At 33.3% G+C, this 11,076-nt stretch overlaps 1 protein-coding gene across 4 annotated transcripts in view; it reads right to left on the bottom strand.

The window, feature by feature from the left end:
- Positions 1–9,640, bottom strand: part of LOC111626252 — a 16,242-nt gene extending 6,602 nt beyond the window's left edge. Inside the window, exons 1-3 of one of the 4 annotated variants that reach the window (XM_023369566.1) lie at positions 9,498–9,640; positions 6,047–6,095; positions 5,819–5,940 (exon numbers count right to left, since the gene is read on the bottom strand). In XM_023369566.1, the coding sequence (XP_023225334.1) occupies positions 5,819–5,940; positions 6,047–6,080 (156 nt within the window). In that variant the 5' untranslated portion in view covers positions 6,081–6,095; positions 9,498–9,640. The other 3 variants (XM_023369567.1, XM_023369568.1, XM_023369565.1) reach the window with 3 other exon arrangements.
- Positions 9,641–11,076: the final 1,436 nt, after the last annotated feature.

Genomic DNA, 11,076 nt, shown 5'->3' with positions numbered 1-11,076 from the left:
CCCCCAGCATCCAGAACGCCATAACCGCCGAGCACCGCCGCATCATCGGACACCTGAACTCGCATCAAGGACGCAAGATCGTCAGTAGCTACCTCATTGAGCCCCGGGGCACAGAAGAAGCGAAACCTCAGCCGGCCAACAAACTTATTTTGTTATTCCTGTTGTGTAAGTTAACTTCATGTCAAAATAAACGGTTTTCGTGTAAGACACTTGTCATCTTTGTCTCCTACCGCCACCACCCACATACGGTTTGACCCTAGGTTTTCCTGACGCGCAATTAACGTATTGCCCCCAAAATCGGCGAACTTACATTATTCTCTCACCCCGGAGATTATTGATTTTCATCTTCATTACGGTTTACAAATAAGCAACTAATTAACAATAACCTCTACTTGTTACGTGATAGAGGGTAACGAAAAAGGTCACTGACCGAACCGAACAAACCCCTTTCTATTACCTTCGATGTGAACGATGAGAAAACAGATCAAGATGGCCATAGAAGGCAACAATCATTACTTAGTCACCTCTAGCAATTAATTTCGTTAGTTTGACAACTGTTAATCAAATTTATGAGAGGGAAGAAGTGACAATACCGGTTAGAAAAAGTACTAAATCTACAGAAAGATCCGGATGTTTGACAGCTAACATAAACAATTCCGGACGAGTCGAAATTACATGGATTTGCATCAGAATGTTCCCCGATTTTCCTCTCTCCCAGGGTGACGTCATTCCTCCCCCTCAGCTGGGACACAGTCCTCCGGGCGGACGTTCACATCTGATAGCATCTGGGTACATCTACAGTGGGTGATCATATTATTAGAGCCACTTGTTAAAACTGACAAATAATCAGTAATACTGTAAACCTTTCAATACAAATTTCATAATTAAGTCTTATTGCTATTTTTTAGACTTAGCAGATACTTACACGTTTGAATTTAGTTGATTAATTTATTGCTGGCAACAATAACCATTAATAGGATGCCATTTTGCGATATCGTTGTAATTCAACAGTTTGTCACCGTTTGAGTACTATCTGCTTAATTCGTACTTTTTGCTTTAAAAACATTTTATTGACTCGTTGTGGGGGTAATATTGTTGTTAAGGTATATAATGTCTAATATGATGTTATAATGCCATTTTATATAAAAGTTTTTACAATTATGAGCTTTTTATCGTTTTTAGGTTATTTTAGTCATGGGGAAAGTTAATGACCTCACCCTTAAAAATATTAGTAAAATGAAAACTTTTATTTTAAATACTGAGCATTCAAATACACAAATTACATCAATTGCAAGCGTTTCAAGGGCTTCTGTTGATAGAATTAAGAAGAAATTCGACACTAATGTGGATTTAATTTCGAACTGAAAGGGGATATGTGGTCGAAAAAGACTACAACACTCAGAGAGGAGCGTCAAATAAGAAATATATGTAAGGAGAACAGGAAGACACCTCTAAAATTGTTGGGAAAAAAGATTCAGGATGCTAATATAAATATATCACCAATGACGACTCATCGTCGTCTTAAAGAACTTGGGCTCGCGTGTCGGCGTACAGCAAAAAAGGCCACTATGATGACAAAGCGATTGCAATGGTCCAAAGATCACAGAAACTGAACTGTTCAAGATTGGCAAAAGGGAANGCTGCTAATATAAATATATCACCAATGACGACTCATCGTCGTCTTAAAGAACTTGGGCTCGCGTGTCGGCGTACAGCAAAAAAGGCCACTATGATGACAAAGCGATTGCAATGGTTCAAAGATCACAGAAACTGAACTGTTCAAGATTGGCAAAAGGGAAATCTATTGTTTTGTACCAAATTATAAATTAAATGCCTTTTTTTTTATCATATTTTGAAGTTTTTAATGACTCTGCTGACTTTTTCAGGTTTGTTTCTCTGATGAGTCTTCGATTCAGATTCTGTCTGATAAATCAGAGTTTGTAGGGACTGTATAGTAAGAAGAGTGAAACACCCTGTAAGCATTATGGTGTGGTCTGTCATCAGTAGCCAAGGTACTGGCCTACTGGCAATATATGAAGGTCGTAGGCACTAAGATGCTTCCCCAAGTTGATAAATGGTATCAAAATGGTGACTTTTTGTTTATGTGTAACTCTTCTTCTTGCCACAAAACTAAAATAGTCACAATCTGGCAGATAAACATATTGTGGTTTTAAAATGGCCTGGAATGAAATCTTTGAAACGGTTTTGAAATGGCCCCAGACCATAATCCTATAGATAACATTTGGGAGCTGCTAAAGAGAGAAGTTTTCAGGGATCTTACACCATCAAGCGGCAATTAATATGCGTTTAATAGAAGTGTGGCACAGAAGTGACGAAATAAAAAAAATGCTTGAAATGCATAGAAATTATGCCTAGAAGAGTTGCAGCGGTGATTGCTGCAAAAGTGGTTCAACAAAATATTAAATATATTTTTCTACATTTATTTTTAGTTCTACAAATATAAATATAAACACCTGATTTCTACTTACTATTGAACACAAGACTGTGTTATTATTAAAACACTTGGCGTTTATTTACTTTATTCAGTTGATACGGGCACTTTTACACGTTTCGGGCGTATAGCCCCTCATTAGTTAACTGATAAGAAGAAACATTTACATTAGATTATCACATTCTTTAAAAATTATATAACGATTCTAAAACATAACATTTAAGACATACCATTTAAAAAATTTTTCATTGACACACGTACAGCACAAGTTATTATTTACTGCTGTTAGGATAAGTTGATAACAATGATAGCATAAACCTACATACATTAAATTAAAAAATAAAACACTGTATAATTATACACGCTTATACTGATAACGCACATAACAATACTAATTTTTGTGTACAATTGTTTCTTACTGTTAAGTAGCCGTGACACATCCTTTATCTTCTTCCTAAAGTTGATGAATATATAGGCAAACGGCTTCAAACAATGATATGTATTACTGAAAATTTTTCTAATATTCTCGAATTTATGCACGATATAAAAGAAATAGTGCGAAATTTTTTATCCTGACTTTTCTTTGCTCTTAATTAATCACTGAACGTTTTTCAGTGATAATTAGTCAACCAGAAAAATTGTTCGCCATTTCATTCATTTTCAATTTAATATTGTAGATCTTTAAACTACTTTAAGTTCTCGGGCTACGAGTTTATATATAAAAATCGTTGTTTAAAATATTAAAAAAAAATTTTTTTAAATACAACTTAGCAAAAGAGAAATTGTAAAAAAATATCAACAAAAAAGTAACAAGATTCTCTGTCATAACATTTATTTACTGAACTTCTCCTCTTCCCGGACATAGCGAAAAAATTCGGGATTGAATAACAAAATTGATCATCAGAATTTTTACACACGATGACTTGGAATGCAGACGAAAATTTTAAAGAAACAAGAAGTTATTTATTGTGACGTTTTCACAAAGCCGGACTGCAACTTTTAATCATATTTCTTAAAACTTTTTTAATTTAAAATATATGCTATGTGTTTTAAATTAGTAGTATCTTGTTACGCATCATTCTTTGTTATAGCCACAGTTTCTAACTCTTTACGAGGGAAAATATTAAAATGACGTGACTTCCCGTTTGTATTAAAAGTTCATATAATCAGTGTTTACTGCCCCTATTCATGACAAATCTATTTACCGAATTTATTTATCTAACTCAGTGCGAATTTACAAATTCTACATTTTTTTTTTTTATTAAATTGCAATCCAACCAAGAAAAGTTAGAAAAGGTCGTACAGTTCGGTGGTCCTCTCTCTCAAAATTTTGTTGACGTGATGTGGCAATATATCAAGTATTTTGCCACATCGCATCTCAATATTTCAGTATTAAACGTGATGTTATAACATTTTTAGCCGATTAAATTAATTTTCAAGGTGTTATATAAATGTTTGTTTGGAAAAGAATAAAATCACCCAGAAATCTATATTTGTATACAGTAGAATGAAATTTATGTTTTATTCCTTTTTCGTAAATTTACAAGGAAAATAATTTATGATTTATTAAGTTGTGAATTCACAATCTGCTTCCATATCTCCACTAAGAATTTTAAACAATGTTTCGAAATCGCTTTTTAATTTCTTGATAATATTTGTATCTATGTTTTCTAAAGCAGATTGAATATTTATTGCTAGAATGGAATCGATCAAATCACAATTTGTCAATCCAACACGACTATCGTAGTAAATAACAGTAAGACATTTGTAAATTTTTGCTGTAACATTTCTTTTAGTATCTTCTAAGATAAACCTTACTCTAGCTGCAGTTAGTATTGAAAGACATTGCACCACTTTGACTAAATTCGCCGTATCATTTTGGTAACAAACTTTCTTTAACAAGCACGATAGATATGTTACACTTGACATCACGTTACTTCCGCCGCCTATTTCATTTTCACAGCCGAGGGAAGGGAACGTACTCGAATCCAGACACTGCGGTAACCCAGCTGTTATATTCTGAAAATATCAAAAAAGACTAAAATTTAAAAAGAGAATCTCTGACTACTTTTCAAGATTTGGGCCTATAATTCTTAGTTAAATTAATAAAGAGAACTGTAAACAATAAATATACCTTACAATAAAATTTTATCAAACAATACAAGTGACTGTTGCAAGAATAATTAAATATTAAAATTTATTAATTAATAATCCTTTATCAGCTGTTAATTCAAAGCCTTTAGATAAATAATACAGTGAAACCTGCTTAGGCGACCACCTGCATTCGACGGGCACCTGCCAAAACGGGCAAAAATTTCAGGCACACGGAATAGTTTATCCATAGAGTCTTGGTATAAGTTACCTGTATTAAACGACCACCTGTGTAACGCGACTGCGGGCATCGATTTTTGATCCGTAACAACATACAACACCTGTAATAAGCGACCACTTTCGCGAATGTGTCTGGTCTAAACTATTGTAAGAACTCATCTCAACAACGTTTCCACCTCCTAATATAATGAATTAGTCTAAACTCTCGTTCGAATCCATCCCGGGAACTTCCCCACCCTCGAAATTAGGTGCAGGTGTTAATAAATTAGTCTAGCAACAAAGGAAATTCATTTCAGTTTGTTGGAAAATGTCCGAAATGCAAAGTGCTGTCGTTAGTTAGTATTAAAGTTATCACAACAGCAATTAGCGGCGAAATTTAACTATGAGAAAACAAAGTTTATTTTATTATATAATGGAGAAAATGCGAGTATTGTATTAATCTTTAAAATATTGGTATTAAATCTGTCTGATAATATCATGACGATTCCTGTAAATCGGGTTATCCGATAAGAATAAAATACAATACCAATATAGCCCTATCGTTGAAAAAATTCGCTTATTTTTGCTCGCTTCGAGTTTTGCTTAATAGAAATGGCTAAAAAGTGCGCAAAATACGTACGGAAATACGGTATTACGGCGCCACCCGTATTGGACGACCACCTGTCTAAAAGACCACTTTTTGAAGGAACCGTGGGTGGTCGCCATAGACAGGTTTTACTGTATTTGATTCTCTTTAAAACACGTAAACTATAATTAGAAACGAATTATGTTATCATAATTATCGTAAATTTTTTTATTAAGAATGCATTTTATAAATGAATGCGAAATAATGATTGTTTCAATTGTTTCGCCATGATTAACACTTTGTCGTCCTGAAACATAAAGTTACACGTGTCATAACTGTTTATATAGTATTTAGTAGATAAATGTCCTAGCTGCAAAAATAGTAAGAACAAACCAAGTTTCTATAATAAGACTAGTGCAAATTGAAACGCTATATAATATTAATTATGTTAATTAAGAGTTTTTACTTACAATAAGTGCTACTTTCACCTCTTCATTCAATTGAGGGAATAAAGATTGAAAATCAAGAATTTCTTTCAGAATATCTACAAATGTTTTGACCACACAATCTCCGGGTTGTTTTGGAATTAAACCTTAAAAATAAATTACAAATAAAGAATAAATATTAATGTGGTGAAAAAATATTTAAAAAGAACTAATTTTACTAATCTAAACACAAGGAAATCAATAAATAAGTACTTAAAATGAAAAACGGCAGCAAAAACTTCATCATGATTCTAACTTGCAACTGTAAAGCAAAAGAGAATGCTTAAATGAGACTTAAATTAGCAATGACAAATTATCTTCTACGACACTAATTTATATATTTTAATATGTACAAGTTGTGATTTGACGTCACATAGATGAGCAGCGCGATATTTGTACCTGTTTCGGTTGTAAATTCTACCCACGTTCTTTTCAAAATATTTTTAAAGTTAACAAATAGAATTAAGAACTCGCTTGATCCTTATTTAAATTTCAAACTTAAGAATAAAAAATATTGATACAAATCTACATTTACCGAGGAATTTATTTTAAAACAGTCAATTGTAACTAACTTTTTTCCAATCGGAATAAATAATGAATTTAAATACATAATATTTACATAATAATGTATACTTTTTCTCAAGGAAAATCAGCCTATTCGCTTCTATTGTTTTTTAATATTTAACATGTGATTTATATCATCAACGAAAACAACTAGTAATAGTAATAATTTAGAAACTGTCAAATTAAAGAATATTTTCACGTACTGTACATTTCGGTATTTGTGTATTAAAATTAAAACAAACGATACAAAGCCTAAGTTCGTATAAATTCGATTTTCTAAATGCTGAACCCTTCGTTAACCGAAGAACTAAAGTGAATTCTAAGGCAAAAAAATATATGACATTCGTTTTATCCTCTTCTGTTTCCGGTTATTTAAACAAGATTTTTCATGGAAAAAGCAAGAAAATTCGAATTGTTAATAAAGAAAAAGGTAAAAATTGACTATAATAAGCGAAATATAATTTTCGAGTCTATAATTTTATAAAATAATCCATTTTTAATTTACATTTAATCTGCATTTACAATGCACTACACGTCAGCAATAGCAACTGACATATGACAGTGGAGAAAAGAGAATAACAAATAGTGTTAAATGTGAAAGTAGTTAAAAAGAATTTTTCATAACTATCACATAATTATTTAGAATTATATAAAATCAGATACAGTTGAAATTATTTAGTATATGCAATAATTAACATAAGAAATAGAACTGCATAGTAAATAGTTACAAGAAATAAACAAAGCAAAAAAGACAAATTAAAACTAAAAATGTATATCATACTTTTTCAACGCGATTACTTGTATATTGAAAGAAATAAACAGTTTACTTGCATATAACACAAAAATTATATTGAAAAATAATACGAATAACTAAAACTTTTGTGATAAAAGTCGATGCTGCAGTTTTCACAGGAAAAAAGTTAAATATCAAATAACAAAGGCAAATTTCATTTTTAGCTGTTTAAGCTTTGAACAATTAATTAGCATGTTTTACTTATAATAAGTAGAATCTTTTACTTAATTGTGATATATTTATAGTTATTATTTAATAAACTCTAACTAAATACGAATTTACGAAAAACACTTAGATTAAGTTACAATTGAGCATAATGTATTTTAACTTAAATCGTGTCTTCCACATTACGTTAATTTTGAACAAAATTCCGAAGATTAAAACATTAAAATATAATTATTGACGAAAAAGCAACTTTAAGCTAACTTCAGAACTGATTGTCTTTTGCAATTGACAGGTGTTATTCTATTGTTTTCCGAACAACTGAAGCCGAACTTATGAATAATTAATGGCTTCTATGTTTTGTTTAATATTAATTGTGAGGAGCTGGACAGGAGAGGTGACTTTCCCAGGAGGGCTTTTTGGTTTAAATCTTTATTGCAACAATTTAATAATATACATATATTTTATTAAATATTTTTTTATTAAATTTTAAAGTAAAATAATAAAAGATAAAGGAGGAAAACAACATCCTGAAAAACGGCTGACTCACTACTTTTACTTTTATAAAAGAGAAATTTAGTTTCCTTTATTTTACAGCTTAATTTAATTTTCTCACATCATCTGGCCGATTGACGCATCTGATCTTCCCGTCAGGTGATGAATTTCTCAGGTGGCGATTGGGGAAAATTCAGAACAAAAGGGCAAATTAACACACACTCGGGGAGTGCCTCAACGAGTGATCAGCTCTACATCTCTTCACTCTTTACTCCACTCTCCGTACAGTTCCTGATATGTCCTACAGCAGATATAAGAAAGGAAGATGTCCATCGAGGTAATACGATTTGATTGTAAACTCTCTCTCGGTGAATAGGTCACATAGGTTTCATATAGTACAAATTATTGTATTATATTTCTTTCCTTTGTTTTATCTTATTAAATTGTTGATTTTGAATTTATTAATAGCCTCCTGTGTATCTTCCTATAATTTCCGACATCTCATTCAACAAACTCGAGACTTTCTACTCGAATTCTTTTAAAATTAAGCCATCCAGTGAGAAAATGAGCGGATCTCTCAGATCCGACGATTAGAGGGCCTTGACTCCTCGTCTGTATTCTCACATAATTATTAGGTTGTGTAAGGTCGCCGACTCTTAGGGGCAATACGTTAGTTGCGCGTCAGGAAAACCTAGGGGCGAATCGTATGTGGGTGGTGGCCGTAGGAGACAAAGGTGACAAGTGTCTTACACGAAACCGTTTATTTTTGACAAAATGTGTTAACTTACATAGTATCAATAATAACAATTAAGAATGTTGGACGTCAGCTGCTGGTGGGTGCCCCGGGGCTTCCTAGAAGAAGAGTCCGACGGAGAATGGGCGATGTCCGGTGTTCGGATTCACACGCCCTTCTTCTTAATAGGCGGAGCAGCTTGGACGGTTGTGGCTGATAAGTGCACGAATGACCTGGAGTCTTCTCGGCACTCGTCTTGGGGAGAATCGTCCTCCTCGTCCTTGAGATTTGGGAATTTTATAAGATTTTCCCCGAATATCACCCTTTTGATTGGTTCCGTTCACTCTCTCCCTTACCCCGATTGGTCATTCTTTTGTTTTTAGGCGAAACTCGACACCGATCCGGGTCGGGAAAAAGTCGGAGAGGTGATAACGGAGTTTTTCAAGTCCGCGCTCGTATTTTACTCCGTTGTGGCCCTTTTCTGTGACATCTTTGAACTTAAACGGTCCACCAGATGCCCTTTTGACCATTTACCCCCTAACGCGTTCGTGCTTAACAGATGTCCCTTTGTCATTAACTCCCTCCTTTTCTCGATTGTTTCGACCCGACACTTGTTCGCGAGCATCTGGACAAAGCTCTCTCTCCCTATCGACACTCTCCTTGCTGTTTATCATCCCGTCGCGTTTGTCTTACAATACGTAAGAAAGTTTTCGTCCCCTCTGGGTTCTGTCATTAACACACCCTCTTAACCCGATTATATCTTCGAAACTCTCGGACAAAAGTTTCGTAATTAGTCGCAATTTCGACGCGCTTTTACGACCCTCACAGTTGCAATATAAGAAATCTTATAGCCTTGGTTATTTATATGACTTATTTTAATGGTGTAGTTCCTGATTAGCAAATAGAAAATAACTTACTTTAAAGCCAAAACAAAGTATCTTTGTTTACACAAAAACAGAAACGACAGCAGCATAATAATTCTTAATAATAAACGTTTTTGTAACTCTTTTTGGGTTCTTCTTCAAAGTTACTAAATTCAAAAAATAAACTGGATCTTCCAGAATCATTCATAAATATAAATTCAAACATAAAATCGAACATTAAGACAAAGAGTTCGAATAAAGCAAACTTATGCTCATGCGCTCTTTGTGTCAAATTTACATATGAAATACTCGTATACACGCGCGCGACCAATCGTAGGATAAGCAATTGTTATTTACTTTACTCTTATATGTTTTTATTTTCTCCATACTTAATGCTATCATCGGATTAATGGACCGTCTTAGTTATTCTTGCCTCATCCCATTTTACATTCTCTTTAGCCGTTTGTGCCATAATTGACAAAATGGTGTTGTTATGTCCTCTATTAACGTCATACTTGTGCTCTCTTATACGTATTGCCAAGTTTCTTCTTGTGACAATTACGTAATCCTTTGCCACTCTTAACTGCTGATTTTCAAAAGGAATTTTATAAACCCCAACCTTCTCCCGCATTCTTCCTTCGTCCGTATTATTTCCTAGCAATTTATAGATGTTTGGCGCTCGTTTTAATACAGTTTTCGTGTTTTATATTTACATAATTCCTTCATTACTCCCTCTACATTCCTATTATATGTGAATTTATTAATCCTATTTTATCTATTATCACGTCTGCTTGCATCTTGTCTGTAACCCTTGACTAGTCCGACAATTGTAGGTGTTTTGTATTTTAAGCTTTTAGCAACCTTCTTAATTCTGCTAATCCCCCTAAGTCGATCTTGTACTTTGGTGCAATATAAGAATGCCCTTTTAATAAGCGCCTTAAACGCTGGCATCATATATCTAATCGGTTCATTGGACCATGATGGGATGTACAGTGGATAATTACATTATAGCTAATCTTACCCGTTTTCACAAAATGCAAGAATTAGGTCCCCGTTTCCAGACTAATTAGAGAATTTTTACGTCAAATCAAACGAACTATTTTCAACGTTTCTGGAACGTTTACAATAGTTCTATAATTGAACCAATATTCGAATTTTATGTTCGAATTTAATTCGAACAAATTCGAACAAAACATTCGAAAAAGAAAGCCACTTTCAACCACTTTCAGCCTCATATCTCCTGCACCCTTACAGCTATCGAGACGCAACCACAACTATGCACGAATGGAGACTTGGGGCTACCACCACATACAAACACCATTCACGTGCGATGTGTAGTTTTGGCGAAAAAGTAAAATATAGGGACATACATGTCTATATATATATAGTCTATATATATACATATATATATATAGACTATATATATATATATAGAGAGAGAGATGGATTAATTAGCTTAAAAAATGTTATTTAAAAATTGATAATTATCGTTTGGGTAATCTATAGATATATATAAAATGTCCTGACTGACTGACTCACTCACTGATTCATCATCGCCCACAGCAAACCGCTGAACCTAAAGAGATGAAATTTGGTAGACAGTTAGGGTACGTCATGAAAACGCTCACAAAAA

This window comes from Centruroides sculpturatus, unplaced genomic scaffold (assembly GCF_000671375.1).
Source record: "Centruroides sculpturatus isolate CEXI.00-Female unplaced genomic scaffold, Cexi_2.0 scaffold369, whole genome shotgun sequence".
Lineage (NCBI taxonomy): Eukaryota > Metazoa > Arthropoda > Arachnida > Scorpiones > Buthidae > Centruroides > Centruroides sculpturatus.
This window is presented reverse-complemented; position numbering and strand designations above follow the sequence as displayed.